General features: G+C 52.5%; 1 protein-coding gene across 4 annotated transcripts in view; it reads left to right on the top strand.

Moving 5' to 3' along the window:
* LOC116371608 (DEP domain-containing mTOR-interacting protein) overlaps positions 1-24547 on the top strand; it is an 80498-nt gene that overhangs the window by 40800 nt on the left and 15151 nt on the right. For all 4 annotated transcript variants that reach the window (XM_031820507.1, XM_031820506.1, XM_031820509.1 and 1 more), the window contains 2 exons: positions 7991-8061; positions 11504-11608. In XM_031820507.1, coding sequence (XP_031676367.1) covers positions 7991-8061; positions 11504-11608 — 176 coding nt within the window. The remainder of the gene's footprint in view (positions 1-7990; positions 8062-11503; positions 11609-24547) is intronic.

The raw sequence follows: 24547 nt of genomic DNA, 5'->3' as shown, positions 1-24547 counted from the left end.
ACACCGGGACACAGGCCAACGTCATGACACTGCCCTACACCCCCAGGCCAACGTCATGATACTGCCCTACACCCCCAGGCCAACGTCATGACACTGCCCTACACCCCCAGGCCAACGTCATGACACTGCCCTACACCCCCAGGCCAACTTCATGACACTGCCTTACACCCCCAGGCCAACGTCATGACACTGCTCTACACCCCCAGGCCAACGTCATGACACTGCCCTACACCCCCAGACCAACGTCATGACACTGCCCTACACCGGGACACAGGCCAACGTCATGACAACGCCCTACACCCCCAGGCCAACGTCATGATACTGCCCTACACCCCCAGGCCAACGTCATGACACTGCCTTACACCCCCAGGCCAACGTCATGACACTGCCCTACACCCCCAGGCCAACGTCATGACACTGCCCTACACCCCCAGGCCAACGTCATGTCACTGCCTTACACCGGGACACAGGCCAACGTCATGACTCTGCCCTACACCCCCAGACCAACGTCATGACACTGCCCTACACCCCCAGGCCAACGTCATGACACTGCCCTACACCCCCAGACCAACGTCATGACACTGCCCTACACCCCCAGGCCAACGTCATGACACTGCCCTACACCCCCAGGCCAACGTCATGACACTGCCCTACACCGGGACACAGGCCAACGTCATGACAACGCCCTACACCCCCAGGCCAACGTCATGACACTGCCCTACACCCCCAGGCCGACGTCATGACACTGCCTTACACCCCCAGGCCGACGTCATGACACTGCCTTACACCCCCAGGCCAACGTCATGACACTGCCTTACACCCCCAGGCCAACGTCATGACACTGCCCTACACCCCCAGGCCAACGTCATGACTCTGCCTTACACCCCCAGGCCAACGTCATGACACTGCTCTACACCCCCAGGCCAACGTCATGACACTGCCCTACACCCCCAGGCCAACGTCATGACACTGCCCTACACCGGGACACAGGCCAACGTCATGACACTGCCCTACACCCCCAGGCCAACGTCATGACACTGCCTTACACCCCCAGGCCAACGTCATGACACTGCCTTACACCCCCAGGCCAACGTCATGACACTGCCTTACACCCCCAGGCCAACGTCATGACACTGCCCTACACCCCCAGGCCAACGTCATGACACTGCCCTACACCCCCAGGCCAACGTCATGACACTGCCCTACACCCCCAGGCCAACGTCATGACACTGCCCTACACCGGGACACAGGCCAACGTCATGACAACGCCCTACACCCCCAGGCCAACGTCATGACACTGCCCTACACCCCCAAGCCGACGTCATGACACTGCCTTACACCCCCAGGCCAACGTCATGACACTACCTTACACCCCCAGGCCAACGTCATGACACTGCCCTACACCCCCAGGCCAACGTCATGACACTGCCCTACACCCCCAAGCCGACGTCATGACACTGCCTTACACCCCCAGGCCAACGTCATGACACTGCCCTACACCCCAGGCCAACGTCATGACACTGCCTTACACCCCCAGGCCAACGTCATGACACTGCCTTACACCCCCAGGCCAACGTCATGACACTGCCTTACACCCCCAGGCCAACGTCATGACACTGCCTTACACCCCCAGGCTGACGTCATGACAACGCCCTACACCGGGACACAGGCTCTGACCCAGAACAATACACTGTTCATTCACAACATGGGCGTTTTTATCATATCTGATAGATTACTCTTTTACAACCAACTGGCACATGGAAGTTGGCATGTATATTAAGACTAGCTACTTAAAGCTTACTAAAGTGATTAGATCAACTAAAGCAGATGTGATTTAGTTGAACTCTGATCCCCACAACTCCTCCTCAGCTTTTTTGGTGAATTACTAATTTTTCACAATTCAGAGAAAAAGGTTTAGGCCTCTGTTCTCTCTCTCTGTTCTCTCTGTGGTCTCTCTGTGGTCTCTCTGTGGTCTCTCTGTGTGTGTGTGTTGTTCATTTTTAAAGGAGTTGTAAACAGTCAGCAGCAGTATGGAGGAGAGGGGCTGGAAGGCCAGAGAGAGGCTGTATACAATTGTTCTGGAATACACAGGAAGTCTTTGAATCAGATTCTTGGAAAAGATTGGAAGTGTTTTTCTCAGTAAGTCTCAAACACTGGGAGTTGAGGGTGAGCCATGCAGGCAGCTGTTCTCAGCTTCCTGCCCCAAGAAGTTTGACATTAACTACTATTTCTCCTCTATAGCTATAGATGAGCCTTGGTGATTTAAATAGACGTTGAGGAAATTAGTATGATTAAAGTGTGATTGACAACACTTGACAATACTACCTTATTTACCTTACTTACTGTGATATGTGGTTGTCTAGCTATCTTAAGATGAATGCACAAACTGTAAGTCGATCTGGATAAGAGTGTCTGCTAAATGACTCAAAATGTCATGTAAATGAGTGTAGAAGGACGGCCGTCTGTTTGGCGAGAGGGACGGCCGTCTGTTTGGCGAGAGGGACCACGTGACGTCTGTTTGGCCAGAGGGACCACGTGACGTCTGTTTGGCCAGAGGGGCCACGTGACGTCTGTTTGGCCAGAGGGAACACGTGACGTCTGTTTGGCCAGAGGGGCCACGTGACGTCTGTTTGGCCAGAGGGGCCACGCGACGTCTGTTTGGCCAGAGGGGCCACGCGACGTCTGTTTGGCCAGAGGGGCCACGCGACGTCTGTTTGGCCAGAGGGGCCACGCGACGTCTGTTTGGCCAGAGGGGCCACGCGACGTCTGTTTGGCCAGAGGGGCCACGCGACGTCTGTTTGGCCAGAGGGGCCACGCGACGTCTGTTTGGCCAGAGGGGCCACGCGACGTCTGTTTGGCCAGAGGGGCCACGCGACGTCTGTTTGGCCAGAGGGGCCACGCGACGTCTGTTTGGCCAGAGGGGCCACGCGACGTCTGTTTGGCCAGAGGGGCCACGCGACGTCTGTTTGGCCAGAGGGGCCACGCGACGTCTGTTTGGCCAGAGGGGCCACGCGACGTCTGTTTGGCCAGAGGGGCCACGCGACGTCTGTTTGGCCAGAGGGGCCACGCGACGTCTGTTTGGCCAGAGGGGCCACGCGACGTCTGTTTGGTGAGAGTTGTGAGAGGCTTAAGCCTGTAGATTCCATTAGTGATCCCAGATCACTCATCATGGCCTCATTGACTTGAGTAGGGAGGCCGTTCTTGTAATTGTATGGCTGCGGCCCCTCCCTGAACACGGCTCTATTCTTCCTGTATTCCAGCTGTGGGGTGGAAGAGAATCTAGGTCACTGCAGTGTCCAGAGGTTACCCGAGGTCAACGTTAGTGAGTCACTCTCTAGGAAGAGAGGAACCCTTTCATACCGACTCAGTGCTGCTACCACCAAAACAAGGAATTGTGGGTGGGCAAGAGAACTGGTTTGAGTTTGAAGGAGGTCTGTTTATAAAGGTTAAGAGTTCATCTATAGTGAGTGTACAGTAGCTACCTACAGTGCATTCTGAAAGTATTCAGACCCCTTAACCTTTTCCACATTTTGTTACGTTAGAGCCTTGTTCTAAAATGGATTACACACTTTTTTGTTCCTCATCAATCCTACATACAATACCCCTTTAATGACATTTTTACAAATGTATTATAAATAACAGAAATACCTTATTTACATACGTTTGCAGACCTTTGCTATGCGACTCAGTTGATCTCAGGTGCTTCCTGTTTCCATTGATTATCTTTGTTTCTACAACTTGATTGGAGTCCACCAGTGTTAAATTCAATTGATTGGACATGATTTAGAAAGGCACACAGCTGTCTATATAAGGTCCCACAGTTGACAGTGCATGTCAGAGCAAAAACCAAGCCATGAGGTCAAAGGAATTGTCCGTAGAGCTCCAAGACAGGATTGTGTCGAGGTACAGATCTGGGGAAAGGTACCAAAACATTTCTGCAGCATTGAAGGCCCCCAAGAACACAGTGGCCTCCATCATTCTTAAATGGAAGAGGTTTGGAACCACCAAGACTCTTCCTAGAGCTGGCTGCCCGGCCAAACTGAGCAATCAGGGGAGAAGGTCTTTGGTCAGGGAGGTGACCAAGAACCCGCTGGTCACTCTGACAGAGCTCCAGAGATCCTCTGTGGAGATGGGGAGAACCACCTCTGCAGCTCTCCACCAATCAGGCCTTTTATGGTAGAGTGGCTAGACGGAAGCACAAGACAGCCCGCTTGCAGTTCATCTGGTCTGTCCAAACAGAGATCTGGTTAATCTGATGAAACCAAGATTAAACTCTTTGGCCTGAATACCAAGCATCACGTCTGGAGGAAACCTGGAACCATCTCTACCGTGAATCATGGTGGTGGCAGCAGCATGCTGTGGGGATGTTTTTCAGCGGCAGGGACTGGAAGACTAGTCAGGATCGGGGAGAACGGAGCAAAGTACAGAGAGATCCTTGATGCAAACCTGCTCCAGAGCTCAGACTGGGGCGAAGGTTCACCTTCCAACAGGACAACAACCCTAAGCACACAGCCAAGACAACGCAGGGGTGGATTCTGGACAGGTCTCTGAATGTCCTTGAGTGGCCCAGCCAGAACCTGGACTTGAACCCGATCAAACATCTTTGGAGAGACCTGGAAATAGTTGTGCAGCGACGCTCCCTATCCAACCTGACAGAGCTTGAGAGGATCTGCAGAGAAAAATGGGAGAAACTCCCCAAATACAGGTGTGCCAAGCTTGTAGCGTCATACCCAAGAAGACTCGAGCCTGTAATCGCTGACAAAGTACTGATTTTAAAATGTCTGAATACTTATGGAAATGTATCACAAATAAAACATGTAAATATCACATTTGCAAACATTTCTAAAAACCTATTTTTGACATTGTCATTATGGGGTATTGTGTTTATATTGATGAGGGGGGGGGGGGACATTTAGAATAAGGCTGTAACATAACAAAATCTGGAAAAGGTGAAGGGGTCTGAATACTTTCCAAATTCACTGTATCTTCATATCTTCAACAGTACTATACTGAGTATACAGTATCTACCTGTATTCATATCCTCAACAGTACTATACTGAGTATACAGTAGTTACCTGTGTTCATATCCTCAACAGTACTATACTGAGTATACAGTATCTACCTGTATTCATATCCTCAACAGTACTATACAGGAGCTACCTGTATTCATATCCTCAACAGTACTATACTGAGTATACAGAATCTACCTGTATTCATATCCTCAACAGTACTATACTGAGTGTACAGTATCTACCTGTATTCCTATCCTCAACAGTACTATACTGAGTATACAGTATCTACCTGTATTCATATCCTCAACAGTACTATACAGGAGCTACCTGTATTCATATCCTCAACAGTACTATACTGAGTGTACAGTAGCTACCTGTGTTAATGTCCTCAACAGTACTATACTGAGTATACAGTAGTTACCTGTATTCCTATCCTCAACAGTACTATACTGAGTATACAGTAGCTACCTGTATTAATATCCTCAACAGTACTATACAGTAGCTACCTGTATTAATGTCCTCAACAGTACTATACTGAGTATACAGTAGCTACCTGTATTCATATCCTCAACAGTACTATACAGTAGCTACCTGTATTCCTATCCTCAACAGTTCTATACTGAGTATACAGTAGCACCTGTATTAATGTCCTCAACAGTACTATACAGTAGTTACCTGTATTCATATCCTCAACAGTACTATACTGAGTATACAGTAGTTACCTGTATTCATATCCTCAACAGTACTATACAGTAGCTACCTGTATTCATATCCTCAACAGTACTATACTGAGTATACAGTAGCTACCTGTGTTCATATCCTCAACAGTACTATACTGAGTATACAGTAGCTACCTGAATTCATATCCTCAACAGTACTATACAGTAGCTACCTGTATTCCTATCCTCAACAGTACTATACTGAGTATACAGTAGCTACCTGTATTCATATCCTCAACAGTACTATACTGAGTATACAGTATCTACCTGTATTCCTATCCTCAACAGTACTATACTGAGTATACAGTATCTACCTGTATTCCTATCCTCAACAGTACTATACTGAGTATACAGTAGCTACCTGTATTCATGTCCTCAACAGTACTATACTGAGTATACAGTAGTTACCTGTATTCATATCCTCAACAGTACTATACTGAGTATACAGTAGTTACCTGAATTCATATCCTCAACAGTACTATACAGTAGCTACCTGTATTCCTATCCTCAACAGTACTATACTGAGTATACAGTAGTTACCTGAATTCATATCCTCAACAGTACTATACAGTAGCTACCTGTATTCCTATCCTCAACAGTACTATACTGAGTATACAGTAGCTACCTGTGTTCATATCCTCAACAGTACTATACTGAGTATACAGTAGCTACCTGTATTCATATCCTCAACAATATTTCCTTCAGTTGAAATATGTGTTAGTATTGTTAAGATGCAGATCCATTGTTCTGTGGATGTTTCTTCTCCTGTCTGAGTTTATGGTTACGCCACTATGAGCAGAGACGGACACACACACACACACACACACTAAATGTCTTAAAACCAGCTATAAGAAACAGGGAAATTGTTTCCCTCGAGGCACGGTCATGTGACTGCATGCTTTCCTCTTTTCCTTTAAACAACAGTTGCCATGTTGTCCTCCTCCTGTACACAGGACAACACGATGAGACTATAGTTACTGCTGCAGGAGGAATGTTGTCCTCCTCCTGCACACAGGACAACACGATGAGACTATAGTTACTGCTGCAGGAGGAATGTTGTCCTCCTCCTGCACACAGGACAACACGATGAGACTATAGTTACTGCTGCAGGAGGAATGTTGTCCTCCTCCTGCACACAGGACAACATGATGAGACTATAGTTACTGCTGCAGGAGGAATGTTGTCCTCCTCCTGCACACAGGACAACACGATGAGACTATAGTTACTGCTGCTGGAGGAATGTTGTCCTCCTCCTGCACACAGGACAACACGATGAGACTATAGTTACTGCTGCAGGAGGAATGTTGTCCTCCTCCTGCACACAGGACAACATGATGAGACTATAGTTACTGCTGCAGGAGGAATGTTGTCCTCCTCCTGCACACAGGACAACACGATGAGACTATAGTTACTGCTGCAGGAGGAATGTTGTCCTCCTCCTGCACACAGGACAACACGATGAGACTATAGTTACTGCTGCAGGAGGAATGTTGTCCTCCTCCTGCACACAGGACAACATGATGAGACTATAGTTACTGCTGCTGGAGGAATGTTCTGCAGCGGGTGTGTGTGTGTCACTACTTACTGTGTGTGTGTCACTACTTACTGTGTGTGTGTCAGTCAGTACTTACTGTGTGTGTGTCAGTACTTACTGTGTGTGTGTGTGTGTGTGTCAGTCAGTACTTACTGTGTGTGTGTCAGTCAGTACTTACTGTGTGTGTGTGTGTGTCAGTCAGTACTTACACTGTGTGTGTCAGTCAGTACTTACACTGTGTGTGTGTCAGTACTTACTGTGTGTGTGTCAGTACTTACTGTGTGTGTGTCAGTACTTACTGTGTGTGTGTCAGTCAGTACTTACTGTGTGTGTGTGTGTGTCAGTCAGTACTTACACTGTGTGTGTGTCAGTCAGTACTTACTGTGTGTGTGTCAGTACTTACTGTGTGTGTGTGTCAGTCAGTACTTACTGTGTGTGTGTCAGTACTTACTGTGTGTGTGTGTGTCAGTCAGTACTTACTGTGTGTCTGTCAGTACTTACTGTGTGTGTGTGTGTCAGTCAGTACTTACTGTTTGTCTGTCAGTACTTACTGTGTGTGTGTGTGTCAGTCAGTACTTACTGTGTGTCTGTCAGTACTTACTGTGTGTGTGTGTGTCAGTCAGTACTTACTGTTTGTCTGTCAGTACTTACTGTGTGTGTGTGTGTGTGTGTCAGTCAGTACTTACTGTGTGTGTGTCAGTACTTACTGTGTGTTTGCTTTGCAGTATTGAAGAGACAAGTGAGTCCTGAGGAGCTGCAGACCCCAGGAGGCCCTTACATAAAGAAGACATTCACAGTACGTCACACACACACACACACACACACACACACACACACACACGTGGGGGTGTAATGAATGTAATGACATGCCTGAGCCATAGACTGTTCTCTCTGCTTCTGCTTCCACACGGGGGGGGGGGGGTGTAATGAATGTAATGACATGCCCGAGCCATAGACTGTTCTCTCTGCTTCCGCACGGCAAGTGGTACCGGTGCATCAAGTCTGACACCAGCAGGTTCCTGAACAGCTTCTGTCCCCAGGCTAGCAGACTGATACACAGCTTCTGTCCCCAGGCCAGCAGACTGATACACAGCTTCTGTCCCCAGGCTAGCAGACTGATACACACAGTTTCTGTCCCCAGGCTAGCAGACTGAAACACAGCTTCTGTCCCCAGGCTAGCAGACTGAAACACAGCTTCTGTCCCCAGGCTAGCAGACTGATACACAGCTTCTGTCCCCAGGCTAGCAGACTGAAACACAGCTTCTGTCCCCAGGCTAGCAGACTGATACACAGCTTCTGTCCCCAGGCTAGCAGACTGATACATAGCTTCTGTCCCCAGGCTAGCAGACTGATACACAGCTTCTGTCCCCAGGCTAGCAGACTGATACACAGCTTCTGTCCCCAGGCTAGCAGACTGATACACAGCTTCTGTCCCCAAGCCAGCAGACTGCCACACAGCTTCTGTCCCCAAGCCAGCAGACTGACACACAGCTTCTGTCCCCAGGCCAGCAGACTGACACACAGCTTCTGTCCCCAGGCTAGCAGACTGACACAGCTTCTGTCCCCAGGCTAGCAGACTGACACAGCTTCTGTCCCCAGGCTAGCAGACTGACACAGCTTCTGTCCCCAAACCAACAGACTGACACAGCTTCTGTCCCCAAACCAGCAGACTGACACAGCTTCTGTCCCCAAGCCAGCAGACTGACACAGCTTCTGTCCCCAAACCAACAGACTGACACAGCTTCTGTCCCCAGGCTAGCAGACTGACACACAGCTAACAGAATTGACTATTAGAATTCCCTGTACATTGTTAATATGGTACTGAACTGACCCTGTATATAGTATGTTTACCCCTCTACATTGTTAATATGGTACTGAACTGACCCTGTATATAGTATGTTTACCCCTCTACATATCTACCTCTATCACTCCAGTATCCCTGTACATTGTTAATATGGTACTGAACTGACCCTGAAACTGTATTCATATATAATATTCATTTTATGTCTGTGTCTGAGTTTCTAGTAAAATAGACCACATGGTTTAAGAGAAAATAGCCTAATTAATGAAAAAAGCATCTAATCAACATTGGCATTTTATTATCAATTAACTCTACAACTTCCAACGTTTGACTTTCATCACAACTGGCCTCCAGGTTGGCGGCCAGACATTTACAATAAATAAATAGAATGGATATTTCATGCTGAAACCCTCATATTAAACACCCATTGTATTTAATAAGTTGATGGTTTATATTTAGGATGTTTCACAGCTTTGTCATTCAATTTATTTATTTTTTTAAACACTTATCTTATTTGATTATTTTATATATTTTTACATGTGATAAGGACACACAGAGGACCAGAAATAACACACAACTGTGATATATTTTTATATATTTTTTTATAAATCCTTAAGTTACCAAAATAATGGTAGTTTACTGGTAAAGTTTCCTGGTAAAGTTTTCAGTAATTATACCCTCCCTTTGCCACCCTAACCCACACACACATTCTACTGTCACCCGAAGATGGCATGTCCACATCCCACACACAGTATACACACACTCTGGCCTGCATGGTCTGATCCACAGACGATTCTCCTCCTTACCGGGTCTGATATTCACCAGGGAATCGGGCTGAATACACTACTGATACCAGTTCATATTAGACTGGGTGGGACACATCATCACTCCTAACAGACTGAGCGGATTGGCTCTGGGCTCTGCCTTAGATGACCCTCTTGTGTTCTGAAATGGAATGCTTGTCTGAGTAGGTTCTTAGAAGCCTCATGAGAGATCTGATAAGGGTTGTTACAGCACGCGCAAACCCACACCATACACACACCCCTACCCCCTAACTCTAAAATAGCCTCTGTCCTCGTGGGGGTGTAGGAAATGTCCCCTACTTTGGGGAATTTCAGTATCCACGAGGATAGTAATATATATATATATATATATATACACACAGTTAAAAACAACACTTCATGTTACTTCTGCATAACAAACATTACAGTTCCTGACAGATACATTTTAGAGAATGATGGAACATCAAAATCATCCTACAACACTGTTGCATCTCATGTCAGCCCCCTGTAGCACGGTGCCAGGCCCCCTGTAGCACGGTGCCAGGCCCCCTGTAGCGCGGTGCCAGGCCCCCTGTAGCGCGGTACGAGGCCCCCTGTAGCACGGTGCCAGGCCCCCTGTAGCGCGGTGCCAGGCCCCCTGTAGCGCGGTACGAGGCCCCCTGTAGCGCGGTGTCCAGGCCCCCTGTAGCGTGGTGTCCAGGCCCCCTGTAGCGTGGTGTCCAGGCCCCCTGTAGCGTGGTGTCCAGCCCCCTGTAGCGTGGTGTCCAGCCCCCTGTAGCGTGGTGTCCAGCCCCCTGTAGCGCGGTGTAGCGCGGTGTCCAGGCCCCCTGTAGCGCGGTGTCCAGGCCCCCTGTAGCGCGGTGTCCAGGCCCCCTGTAGCGCGGTGTCCAGGCCCCCTGTAGCGCGGTGCCCAGGCCCCCTGTAGCGTGGTGCCAGCCCCCTGTAGCGTGGTGCCAGCCCCCTGTAGCGTGGTGCCAGCCCCCTGTAGCGTGGTGCCAGCCCCCTGTAGCGCGGTGTCCAGGCCCCCTGTAGCACGGTGCCAGCCCCCTGTTACGCGGTGCCAGCCCCCTGTAGCGTGGTGCCAGCCCCCTGTAGCGTGGTGCCAGCCCCCTGTAGCGCGGTGCCAGCCCCCTGTAGCGCGGTGCCAGCCCCCTGTAGCGTGGTGTCCAGGCCCCCTGTAGCGCGGTGTCCAGGCCCCCTGTAGCGCGGTGCCCAGGCCCCCTGTAGCGCGGTGCCAGCCCCCTGTAGCGTGGTGCCAGCCCCCTGTAGCGTGGTGCCAGCCCCCTGTAGCGTGGTGCCAGCCCCCTGTAGCGCGGTGCCAGCCCCCTGTAGCGCGGTGCCAGCCCCCTGTAGCGCGGTGCCAGCCCCCTGTAGCGCGGTGCCAGCCCCCTGTAGCGCGGTGCCAGCCCCCTGTAGCGCGGTGCCAGCCCCCTGTAGCGCGGTGCCAGCCCCCTGTAGCGTGGTGCCAGCCCCCTGTAGCGTGGTGCCAGCCCCCTGTAGCGTGGTGCCAGCCCCCTGTAGCGTGGTGCCAGCCCCCTGTAGCGCGGTGCCAGCCCCCTGTAGCGTGGTGCCAGCCTTTTTAGTCACACCAACCCTGTTGTTTATAGCTCTCTGCTTTAATGCTCTTTTAAATCCATTTTGACTTGCCTCCTCAGATCGTGGGGGATGCGGTGGGCTGGGGCTTCGTGGTGCGAGGCAGTAAGCCCTGCCACATCCAGGCTGTCGACCCCAGTGGTCCCGCAGCTGCAGCTGGGATGAAGGTATGTAACACACAGACCTCACACACATACCATCAAACACACAGACCTCACACACACACTCTCTCACACACACACACACACACACACATACCATCACACACACACACATACCATCACACACACAAACACACACACATACCATCAAACACACACACACACACATACCATCACACACACAAACACACACATATACTCATACTCCACTGCCAGCTGGGAGTAGAGAGCACTGACCTAAACAATGGGGAGGGGGGAGGAAGGAAGGGAGAGCGGCAGGGAGAGGGGAGAGACCAGGGGGAAGGAGTGAGGGAGGGGAGAGGGGGCAGGAGAAGAGAGATGTGGAAGAGAGGGGCAGGGAGAGGAGAGAGACCAGGGAAGGAGTGAGGGAGGAGAGAGACCAGGGGAAGGAGTGAGGGAGGAGAGAGGGGGCAGGAGAGGAGAGATGTGGAAGAGAGGGGCAGGGAGAGGAGAGAGACCAGGGGAAGGAGTGAGGGAGGAGAGAGACCAGGGGAAGGAGTGAGGGGGGCATGGAGAGGAGAGAGACCAGGGGAAGGAGTGAGGGAGGAGAGAGGGGGCAGGAGAGGAGAGATGTGGAAGAGAGGGGCAGGGAGAGGAGAGAGACCAGGGGAAGGAGTGAGGGAGGAGAGAGGGGGCAGGAGAGGAGAGATGTGGAAGAGAGGGGCAGGGAGAGGAGAGAGACCAGGGGAAGGAGTGAGGGAGGAGAGAGACCAGGGGAAGGAGTGAGGGAGGAGAGAGGGGGCAGGAGAGGAGAGAGACCAGGGAAGGAGTGAGGGAGGAGAGAGGGGGCAGGAGAGGAGAGAGACCAGGGGAAGGAGTGAGGGAGGAGAGAGACCAGGGGAAGGAGTGAGGGAGGAGAGAGGGGCAGGAGAGGAGAGAGACCAGGGGAAGGAGTGAGGGAGGAGAGAGGGGCAGGAGAAGGAGTGAGGGAGGGGAGAGGGGGCAGGAGAGGAGAGAGACCAGGGGAAGGAGTGAGGGAGGAGAGAGGGGGCAGGAGAGGAGAGAGACCAGGGGAAGGAGTGAGGGAGGAGAGAGGGGGCAGGAGAGGAGAGAGACCAGGGGAAGGAGTGAGGGAGGAGAGAGGGGGCAGGAGAGGAGAGATGTGGAAGAGAGGGGCAGGGAGAGGAGAGAGACCAGGGGAAGGAGTGAGGGAGGAGAGAGGGGGCAGGAGAGGAGAGAGACCGAGGGGAAGGAGTGAGGGAGGAGAGAGACCAGGGGAAGGAGTGAGGGAGGAGAGAGGGGGCAGGAGAGGAGAGAAGTGAACTAAGACGAAGGAGCCCGTAGCTAAATTAACTTTAGTAAAAAAAAATATCTGTAATCAATATGGAAGATGTAGTGTCACTTCTGTCACATTTTATCACCATAAAAACATGTGCTATGTTTCTACCTCTCCCCTTCCTTTCTCATCTACTCTCCCTATTCTCCTCCCTTTCTCCTCTCTTCCCCTACCCTTCTCCTCTCTTCTCCTCCCTTCTCCTCTCTTCCTCCCCTTCCTCCCTCTCTTTCCCTCCCTTTCTCCTCTCTTCCCTCCCCTTCTCCTCTCTTCCCCTCCCCTTCTCCTCTCTTCCCTCCCTTTCTCCTCTCTTCCCCTCCCTTCTCCTCTCTTCCCCTCCCCTTCTCCTCTCTTTCCCTCCCTTTCTCCTCTCTTCCCCTCCCCTTCTCCTCTCTTCTCCTCCCTTCTCCTCTCTTCCCCTCCCTTCTCCTCTCTTTCCCTCCCTTTCCTCCTCTTCTTCCCCTCCCTTCTCCTCTCTTCCCTCCCTTTCTCCTCTCTTCCCCTCCCCTTCTCCTCTCTTTCCCTCCCCTTCTCCTCTCTTTCCTCCCCTTCTCCTCTCTTTCCCTCCCCTTCTCCTCTCTTCCCCTCCCTTCTCCTCTCTTTCCCTCCCTTCTCCTCTCTTCCCCTCCCTTCTCCTCTCTTCTCCTCCCTTCTCCTCTCTTTACCTCCCTTCTCCTCTCTTTCCCTCCCCTTCTCCTCTCTTTCCTTCTCCTCCTTTCCTTCTCTCTCTTTTCCTTCTCCTCTCTTTCCCCCCTTCTCCTCTCTTTCCCTCCCTTCTCCTCTCTTTCCCTCCCCTTCTCCTCTCTTCCCTCCCTTCTCCTCTCTTTCCCTCCCCTTCTCCTCTCTTCTCCTCCCTTCTCCTCTCTTCCCTCCCTTCCCTCTCTTCTCCTCCCTTCTCCTCTCTTCCCCTCCCCTTCTTCCTCTCTTCTCCTCCCTTCTCCTCTCTTCTCCTCCCTTCTCCTCTCTTCTCCTCCTTCTCCTCTCTTCCTCTCCTCTTCTCCTCTCCTTCTCCTCTCTTCCCTCCCCTTCTCTCCTCCCTTCTCCTATCTTCCTCCCCTTCTCCTCCTTCTCCCTCCCTTCTCCTCTCTTTCCCTCCCCTTGTCCTCTCTTCCCTCCCCTTCTCCTCTCTTCTCCTCCCTTCTCCTCTCTTCCCTCCCCTTCTCCTCTTCTCCTCCCCTTCTCCTCTCTTCCTCCCCTTCTCCTCTCTTCCTTCTCCTCTCTTCTCCTTCCCTCTCTTCCCTCCTTTTCCCTCCCCTTCTCCTCTCTTTCCTTCTCCTCTCTTTGCCCTCCCCTTCTCCTCTCTTCCCTCCCCTTCTCCTCTCTTCCCTCCCCTTCTCCTCTCTTCCCTCCCCTTCTCCTCTCTTTCCTTCTCCTCTCTTCCCTCCCCTTCTCCTCTCTTTCCCCTCCCCTTCTCCTCTCTTTCCCTCCCCTTCTCCTCTCTTTCCTTCTCCTCTCTTCCCTCCCCTCCTCTCTTTCCCTCCCCTTCTCCTCTCTTTCCCTTCTCCTCTCTTTCCCTCCCCTTCTCCTCTCTTTCCCTTCTCCTCTCTTTCCCTCCCCTTCTCCTCTCTTCCCCTCCCTTCTCCTCTCTTCTCCTCCCTTCTCCTCTCTTCCCTCCCCTTCTCCTCTCTTCCCCTCCCCTTCTTCCTCTCTTCCCCTCCCATTCTCCTTCTCCCTTCTCCTCCTTCTCCTCTCTTCTCCTCCTTCTCCTCTCTTTCCCTCCCCTTCTCCTCTCTTCCCTCCCCTTCTCCTCTCTTCCCTCCCCTTCTCCTCTCTTTCCCTCCCCTTCTCCTCTCTTCCCCTTCTCCTCTCTTCCCTCCCCTTCTCCTCTCTTCCTTCTCCTCTCTTCTCCTTCCCTCTCTTCCTCTCTTTCCCTCCCTTCTCCTCTCTTTCCCTCCCCTTCTCCTCTTTCCTCTCCTCTCTCCCTCCCCTTCTCCTCTCTTCCCTCCCCTTCTCCTCTCTTCCCTCCCCTTCTCCTCTCCTCTCTTCCCTCCCCTTCTCCTCTCTTCCCTCCCCTTCTCCTCTCTTCCCTCCCCCCTTCTCTCTCTTCCCCTCCCCTTCTCTTCCCCTCCCCTTCTCCTCTCTTCCCCTCCTCCTCTCTTCCTTCTCCTCTCTTCCTTCTCCTCTCTTCCCCTCCTCCTCTCTTCCTTCTCCTCTCTTCCTTCTCCTCTCTTCCTTCTCCTCTCTTCCTTCTCCTCTCTTCCTTCTCCTCTCTTCCTTCTCCTCTCTTCCTTCTCCTCTCTTCCCCTTCTCCTCTCTTCCCCTCCCCTTCTCCTCTCTTCCCCTCCCCTTCTCCTCTCTTCCCCTCCCCTTCTCCTCTTTTCCTTCTCCTCTCTTCCTTCTCCTCTCTTCCTTCTCCTCTCTTCCCCTCCCCCTTCTCTTCTCTTCCACCTCCCCTTCTCATCTCTTCCCCTCCCCTTCTCCTCTCTTCCCCTCCCCTTCTCCTCTCTTCCTTCTCCTCTCTTCCTTCTCTCTTCCCTCTCTTTCCTCTCATCCCCTCTAAGTTGAGAGCAGAGCTGGCTCCCATAGAAATCAAGCTGATGCAGTAATAACGGATCTGTGCAGCCTGGGGTTTGTGTCCCAAATGGCGCCCTATGTAGTGCACTACTTTAGACCATAAACCTATGGGCCCTGTTCAAACGTAGTGCACTACATAGGGAATATGGTGATATTCTGGACACAGGCAGTCAGTTACGCAACACTAAATGCTGTTCTCTCCGCATGGTTGTTGATGCTTCTTATATAAGCCATGTTGGTCAGACAGTCTGAAGACTTGTGTTTACTGCCTGCCTTTACTCTGTGGTAAAACAGGCTCTGACTGAAGCCTTGTTTACTGCCTGCCTTTACTCTGTGGTAAAACAGGCTCTGACTGAAGCCTTGTGTTTACTGCCTGCCTTTACTCTGTGGTAAAACAGGCTCTGACTGAAGACTTGTGTTTACTGCCTGCCTTTACTCTGTGGTAAAACAGGCTCTGACTGAAGACTTGTGTTTACTGCCTGCCTTTACTCTGTGGTAAAACAGGCTCTGACTGAAGCCTTGTGTTTACTGCCTGCCTTTCCTCTGTGTGAGAGCCTGTTTTACGGCCCTGACTCTCACATTGATCACATGCTAAAGCGAGTCACAGCTCTTGAAGTGGCCCATAAACTCTCATCCTATGGGGACCTTTGGAAGGAGATAATGACAGAGAGTTGACTCACTGCTTCCAAATGTTACGTCTAACGTTGCTAGAGCGGCAGTTTTATAATGTTGGTCGAACGTTGCCAGAGTTGAGGTCATTTATAATATGAACGAGGCAGAACGTCTCCGTCATGGCAACCACAGCCATGTAATACATATAATCACACCACAACAGGAGACAGTAGAGGTCTGCTGAGACTCGGACCACAACAGGAGACAGTAGAGGTCTGCTGAGACTCGGACGACAACAGGAGACAGTAGAGGTCTGCTGAGACTCGGACCACAACAGGAGACAGTAGAGGTCTGCTGAGACTCGGACCACAACAGGAGACAGTAGAGGTCTGCTGAGACTCGGACCACAACAGGAGACAGTAGAGGTCTGCTGAGACTCGGACCACAACAGGAGACAGTAGAGGTCTGCTGAGACTCGGACCACAACAGGAGACAGTAGAGGTCTGCTGAGACTCGGACGACAACAGGAGACAGTAGAGGTCTGCTGAGACTCGGACCACAACAGGAGACAGTAGAGGTCTGCTGAGACTCGGACCACAACAGGAGACAGTAGAGGTCTGCTGAGACTCGGACCACAACAGGAGACAGTAGAGGTCTGCTGAGACTCGGACCACAACAGGAGACAGTAGAGGTCTGCTGAGACTCACACCACAACAGGAGACAGTAGAGGTCTGCTGAGACTCGGACCACAACAGGAGACAGTAGAGGTCTGCTGAGACTCGGACCACAACAGGAGACAGTAGAGGTCTGCTGAGACTCGGACGACAACAGGAGACAGTAGAGGTCTGCTGAGACTCGGACCACAACAGGAGACAGTAGAGGTCTGCTGAGACTCGAACCACAACAGGAGACAGTAGAGGTCTGCTGAGACTCGGACCACAACAGGAGACAGTAGAGGTCTGCTGAGACTCGGACCACAACAGGAGACAGTAGAGGTCTGCTGAGACTCGGACCACAACAGGAGACAGTAGAGGTCTGCTGAGACTCGGACCACAACAGGAGACAGTAGAGGTCTGCTGAGACTCGGACCACAACAGGAGACAGTAGAGGTCTGCTGAGACTCGGACCACAACAGGAGACAGTAGAGTCTGCTGAGACTCGGACCACAACAGGAGACAGTAGAGGTCTGCTGAGACTCGGACCACAACAGGAGACAGTAGAGGTCTGCTGAGACTCGGACCACAACAGGAGACAGTAGAGGTCTGCTGAGACTCGGACCACAACAGGAGACAGTAGAGGTCTGAGGAGACTCGGACCACAACAGGAGACAGTAGAGGTCTGAGGAGACTCGGACCACAACAGGAGACAGTAGAGGTCTGCTGAGACTCGGACCACAACAGGAGACAGTAGAGTCTGCTGAGACTCGGACCACAACAGGAGACAGTAGAGGTCTGCTGAGACTCGGACCACAACAGGAGACAGTAGAGGTCTGCTGAGACTCGGACCACAACAGGAGACAGTAGAGGTCTGCTGAGACTCGGACCACAACAGGAGACAGTAGAGTCTGCTGAGACTCGGACCACAACAGGAGACAGCAGAGGTCTGAGGAGACTCGGACCACAACAGGAGACAGTAGAGGTCTGAGGAGACTCGGACCACAACAGGAGACAGTAGAGGTCTGCTGAGACTCGGACCACAACAGGAGACAGTAGAGGTCTGAGGAGACTCGGACGACAACAGGAGACAGTAGAGGTCTGCTGAGACTCGGACCACAACAGGAGACAGTAGAGGTCTGCTGAGACTCGGACAACAACAGGAGACAGTAGAGGTCTGCTGAGACTCAGACAACACAACAGGAGACAGTAGAGGTCTGCTGAGACTCAGACAACACAACAGGAGACAGTAGAGGTCTGAGGAGACTCGAACCACAACAGGAGACAGTAGAGGTCTGCTGAGACTCGAACCACAACAGGAGACAGTAGAGGTCTGCTGAGACTCGGACCACAACAGGAGACAGTAGAGGTCTGCTGAGACTCGGACCACAACAGGAGACAGTAGAGGTCTGCTGAGACTCGGACCACAACAGGAGACAGTAGAGGTCTGCTGAGACTCGGACCACAACAGGAGACAGTAGAGTCTGCTGAGACTCGGACCACAACAGGAGACAGTAGAGGTCTGCTGAGACTCGGACCACAACAGGAGACAGTAGAGGTCTGCTGAGACTCGGACCACAACAGGAGACAGTAGAGGTCTGCTGAGACTCGGACCACAACAGGAGACAGTAGAGGTCTGAGGAGACTCGGACCACAACAGGAGACAGTAGAGGTCTGCGGAGACTCGGACCACAACAGGAGACAGTAGAGGTCTGCTGAGACTCGGACCACAACAGGAGACAGTAGAGTCTGCTGAGACTCGGACCACAACAGGAGACAGTAGAGGTCTGCTGAGACTCGGACCACAACAGGAGACAGTAGAGGTCTGCTGAGACTCGGACCACAACAGGAGACAGTAGAGGTCTGCTGAGACTCGGACCACAACAGGAGACAGTAGAGGTCTGCTGAGACTCGGACCACAACAGGAGACAGCAGAGGTCTGAGGAGACTCGGACCACAACAGGAGACAGTAGAGGTCTGAGGAGACTCGGACCACAACAGGAGACAGTAGAGGTCTGCTGAGACTCGGACCACAACAGGAGACAGTAGAGGTCTGAGGAGACTCGGACGACAACAGGAGACAGTAGAGGTCTGCTGAGACTCGGACCACAACAGGAGACAGTAGAGGTCTGCTGAGACTCGGACAACAACAGGAGACAGTAGAGGTCTGCTGAGACTCAGACAACACAACAGGAGACAGTCGAGGTCTGCTGAGACTCAGACAACACAACAGGAGACAGTAGAGGTCTGCTGAGACTCGAACCACAACAGGAGACAGTAGAGGTCTGCTGAGACTCGGACCACAACAGGAGACAGTAGAGGTCTGAGGAGACTCGGACCACAACAGGAGACAGTAGAGGTCTGAGGAGACTCGGACCACAACAGGAGACAGTAGAGGTCTGCTGAGACTCGGACCACAACAGGAGACAGTAGAGTCTGCTGAGACTCGGACCACAACAGGAGACAGTAGAGGTCTGCTGAGACTCGGACCACAACAGGAGACAGTAGAGGTCTGCTGAGACTCGGACCACAACAGGAGACAGTAGAGGTCTGCTGAGACTCGGACCACAACAGGAGACAGTAGAGTCTGCTGAGACTCGGACCACAACAGGAGACAGCAGAGGTCTGAGGAGACTCGGACCACAACAGGAGACAGTAGAGGTCTGAGGAGACTCGGACCACAACAGGAGACAGTAGAGGTCTGCTGAGACTCGGACCACAACAGGAGACAGTAGAGGTCTGAGGAGACTCGGACGACAACAGGAGACAGTAGAGGTCTGCTGAGACTCGGACCACAACAGGAGACAGTAGAGGTCTGCTGAGACTCGGACAACAACAGGAGACAGTAGAGGTCTGCTGAGACTCAGACAACACAACAGGAGACAGTAGAGGTCTGCTGAGACTCAGACAACACAACAGGAGACAGTAGAGGTCTGAGGAGACTCGAACCACAACAGGAGACAGTAGAGGTCTGCTGAGACTCGAACCACAACAGGAGACAGTAGAGGTCTGCTGAGACTCGGACCACAACAGGAGACAGTAGAGGTCTGCTGAGACTCGGACCACAACAGGAGACAGTAGAGGTCTGCTGAGACTCGGACCACAACAGGAGACAGTAGAGGTCTGCTGAGACTCGGACCACAACAGGAGACAGTAGAGTCTGCTGAGACTCGGACCACAACAGGAGACAGTAGAGGTCTGCTGAGACTCGGACCACAACAGGAGACAGTAGAGGTCTGCTGAGACTCGGACCACAACAGGAGACAGTAGAGGTCTGCTGAGACTCGGACCACAACAGGAGACAGTAGAGGTCTGAGGAGACTCGGACCACAACAGGAGACAGTAGAGGTCTGAGGAGACTCGGACCACAACAGGAGACAGTAGAGGTCTGAGGAGACTCGGACCACAACAGGAGACAGTAGAGGTCTGCTGAGACTCGGACCACAACAGGAGACAGTAGAGGTCTGAGGAGACTCGGACGACAACAGGAGACAGTAGAGGTCTGCTGAGACTCGGACCACAACAGGAGACAGTAGAGGTCTGCTGAGACTCGGACAACAACAGGAGACAGTAGAGGTCTGCTGAGACTCAGACAACACAACAGGAGACAGTCGAGGTCTGCTGAGACTCAGACAACACAACAGGAGACAGTAGAGGTCTGCTGAGACTCGAACCACAACAGGAGACAGTAGAGGTCTGCTGAGACTCGGACCACAACAGGAGACAGTAGAGGTCTGAGGAGACTCGGACCACAACAGGAGACAGTAGAGGTCTGAGGAGACTCGGACCACAACAGGAGACAGTAGAGGTCTGCTGAGACTCGGACCACAACAGGAGACAGTAGAGTCTGCTGAGACTCGGACCACAACAGGAGACAGTAGAGGTCTGCTGAGACTCGGACCACAACAGGAGACAGTAGAGGTCTGCTGAGACTCGGACCACAACAGGAGACAGTAGAGGTCTGCTGAGACTCGGACCACAACAGGAGACAGTAGAGTCTGCTGAGACTCGGACCACAACAGGAGACAGCAGAGGTCTGAGGAGACTCGGACCACAACAGGAGACAGTAGAGGTCTGAGGAGACTCGGACCACAACAGGAGACAGTAGAGGTCTGCTGAGACTCGGACCACAACAGGAGACAGTAGAGGTCTGAGGAGACTCGGACGACAACAGGAGACAGTAGAGGTCTGCTGAGACTCGGACCACAACAGGAGACAGTAGAGGTCTGCTGAGACTCGGACAACAACAGGAGACAGTAGAGGTCTGCTGAGACTCAGACAACACAACAGGAGACAGTAGAGGTCTGCTGAGACTCAGACAACACAACAGGAGACAGTAGAGGTCTGAGGAGACTCGAACCACAACAGGAGACAGTAGAGGTCTGCTGAGACTCGAACCACAACAGGAGACAGTAGAGGTCTGCTGAGACTCGGACCACAACAGGAGACAGTAGAGGTCTGCTGAGACTCGGACCACAACAGGAGACAGTAGAGGTCTGCTGAGACTCGGACCACAACAGGAGACAGTAGAGGTCTGCTGAGACTCGGACCACAACAGGAGACAGTAGAGTCTGCTGAGACTCGGACCACAACAGGAGACAGTAGAGGTCTGCTGAGACTCGGACCACAACAGGAGACAGTAGAGGTCTGCTGAGACTCGGACCACAACAGGAGACAGTAGAGGTCTGCTGAGACTCGGACCACAACAGGAGACAGTAGAGGTCTGAGGAGACTCGGACCACAACAGGAGACAGTAGAGGTCTGAGGAGACTCGGACCACAACAGGAGACAGTAGAGGTCTGCTGAGACTCGGACCACAACAGGAGACAGTAGAGTCTGCTGAGACTCGGACCACAACAGGAGACAGTAGAGGTCTGCTGAGACTCGGACCACAACAGGAGACAGTAGAGGTCTGCTGAGACTCGGACCACAACAGGAGACAGTAGAGGTCTGCTGAGACTCGGACCACAACAGGAGACAGTAGAGTCTGCTGAGACTCGGACCACAACAGGAGACAGCAGAGGTCTGAGGAGACTCGGACCACAACAAAAAACAGTAGAGGTCTGAGGAGACTCGGACCACAACAGGAGACAGTAGAGGTCTGCTGAGACTCGGACCACAACAGGAGACAGTAGAGGTCTGAGGAGACTCGGACGACAACAGGAGACAGTAGAGGTCTGCTGAGACTCGGACCACAACAGGAGACAGTAGAGGTCTGCTGAGACTCGGACAACAACAGGAGACAGTAGAGGTCTGCTGAGACTCAGACAACACAACAGGAGACAGTCGAGGTCTGCTGAGACTCAGACAACACAACAGGAGACAGTAGAGGTCTGCTGAGACTCGAACCACAACAGGAGACAGTAGAGGTCTGCTGAGACTCGGACCACAACAGGAGACAGTAGAGGTCTGCTGAGACTCAGACAACACAACAGGAGACAGTAGAGGTCTGCTGAGACTCGGACCACAACAGGAGACAGTAGAGGTCTGCTGAGACTCGGACCACAACAGGAGACAGTAGAGGTCTGCTGAGACTCGGACCACAACAGGAGACAGTAGAGTCTGCTGAGACTCGGACCACAACAGGAGACAGCAGAGGTCTGAGGAGACTCGGACCACAACAGGAGACAGTAGAGGTCTGAGGAGACTCAGACAACACAACAGGAGACAGTAGAGGTCTGCTGAGACTCGGACCACAACAGGAGACAGTAGAGGTCTGCTGAGACTCGGACCACAACAGGAGACAGTAGAGGTCTGCTGAGACTCGGACCACAACAGGAGACAGTAGAGGTCTGCTGAGACTCGGACCACAACAGGAGACAGTAGAGGTCTGCTGAGACTCGGACCACAACAGGAGACAGTAGAGGTCTGCTGAGACTCGGACCACAACAGGAGACAGTAGAGGTCTGCTGAGACTCGGACCACAACAGGAGACAGTAGAGGTCTGCTGAGACTCGGACCACAACAGGAGACAGTAGAGGTCTGCTGAGACTCGGACCACAACAGGAGACAGTATAGGTCTGCTGAGACTCGGACCACAACAGGAGACAGTAGAGGTCTGAGGAGACTCGGACCACAACAGGAGACAGTAGAGGTCTGAGGAGACTCGGGCCACAACAGGAGACAGTAGAGGTCTGCTGAGACTCGGACCACAACAGGAGACAGTAGAGGTCTGCTGAGACTCGGACCACAACAGGAGACAGTAGAGTCTGCTGAGACTCGGACCACAACAGGAGACAGTAGAGGTCTGCTGAGACTCGGACCACAACAGGAGACAGTAGAGGTCTGCTGAGACTCGGACCACAACAGGAGACAGTAGAGGTCTGCTGAGACTCGGACCACAACAGGAGACAGTAGAGGTCTGCTGAGACTCGGACCACAACAGGAGACAGTAGAGTCTGCTGAGACTCGGACCACAACAGGAGACAGCAGAGGTCTGAGGAGACTCGGACCACAACAGGAGACAGTAGAGGTCTGAGGAGACTCGGACCACAACAGGAGACAGTAGAGGTCTGCTGAGACTCGGACCACAACAGGAGACAGTAGAGGTCTGAGGAGACTCGGACGACAACAGGAGACAGTAGAGGTCTGCTGAGACTCGGACCACAACAGGAGACAGTAGAGGTCTGCTGAGACTCGGACAACAACAGGAGACAGTAGAGGTCTGCTGAGACTCAGACAACACAACAGGAGACAGTAGAGGTCTGCTGAGACTCAGACAACACAACAGGAGACAGTAGAGGTCTGAGGAGACTCGAACCACAACAGGAGACAGTAGAGGTCTGCTGAGACTCGAACCACAACAGGAGACAGTAGAGGTCTGCTGAGACTCGGACCACAACAGGAGACAGTAGAGGTCTGCTGAGACTCAGACAACACAACAGGAGACAGTAGAGGTCTGCTGAGACTCGGACCACAACAGGAGACAGTAGAGGTCTGCTGAGACTCGGACCACAACAGGAGACAGTAGAGGTCTGCTGAGACTCGGACCACAACAGGAGACAGTATAGGTCTGCTGAGACTCGGACCACAACAGGAGACAGTAGAGGTCTGAGGAGACTCGGACCACAACAGGAGACAGTAGAGGTCTGAGGAGACTCGGGCCACAACAGGAGACAGTAGAGGTCTGCTGAGACTCGGACCACAACAGGAGACAGTAGAGGTCTGCTGAGACTCGGACCACAACAGGAGACAGTAGAGGTCTGCTGAGACTCGGACCACAACAGGAGACAGTAGAGTCTGCTGAGACTCGGACCACAACAGGAGACAGTAGAGGTCTGCTGAGACTCGGACCACAACAGGAGACAGTAGAGGTCTGCTGAGACTCGGACCACAACAGGAGACAGTAGAGGTCTGCTGAGACTCGGACCACAACAGGAGACAGTAGAGGTCTGAGGAGACTCGGACCACAACAGGAGACAGTAGAGGTCTGAGGAGACTCGGACCACAACAGGAGACAGTAGAGGTCTGCTGAGACTCGGACCACAACAGGAGACAGTAGAGTCTGCTGAGACTCGGACCACAACAGGAGACAGTAGAGGTCTGCTGAGACTCGGACCACAACAGGAGACAGTAGAGGTCTGCTGAGACTCGGACCACAACAGGAGACAGTAGAGGTCTGCTGAGACTCGGACCACAACAGGAGACAGTAGAGTCTGCTGAGACTCGGACCACAACAGGAGACAGCAGAGGTCTGAGGAGACTCGGACCACAACAAAAAACAGTAGAGGTCTGAGGAGACTCGGACCACAACAGGAGACAGTAGAGGTCTGCTGAGACTCGGACCACAACAGGAGACAGTAGAGGTCTGAGGAGACTCGGACGACAACAGGAGACAGTAGAGGTCTGCTGAGACTCGGACCACAACAGGAG

The sequence above is a fragment of the Oncorhynchus kisutch genome, unplaced genomic scaffold, assembly GCF_002021735.2.
Source record: "Oncorhynchus kisutch isolate 150728-3 unplaced genomic scaffold, Okis_V2 scaffold3444, whole genome shotgun sequence".
Taxonomy (NCBI): Eukaryota; Metazoa; Chordata; class Actinopteri; order Salmoniformes; family Salmonidae; genus Oncorhynchus; species Oncorhynchus kisutch.
This window is presented reverse-complemented; position numbering and strand designations above follow the sequence as displayed.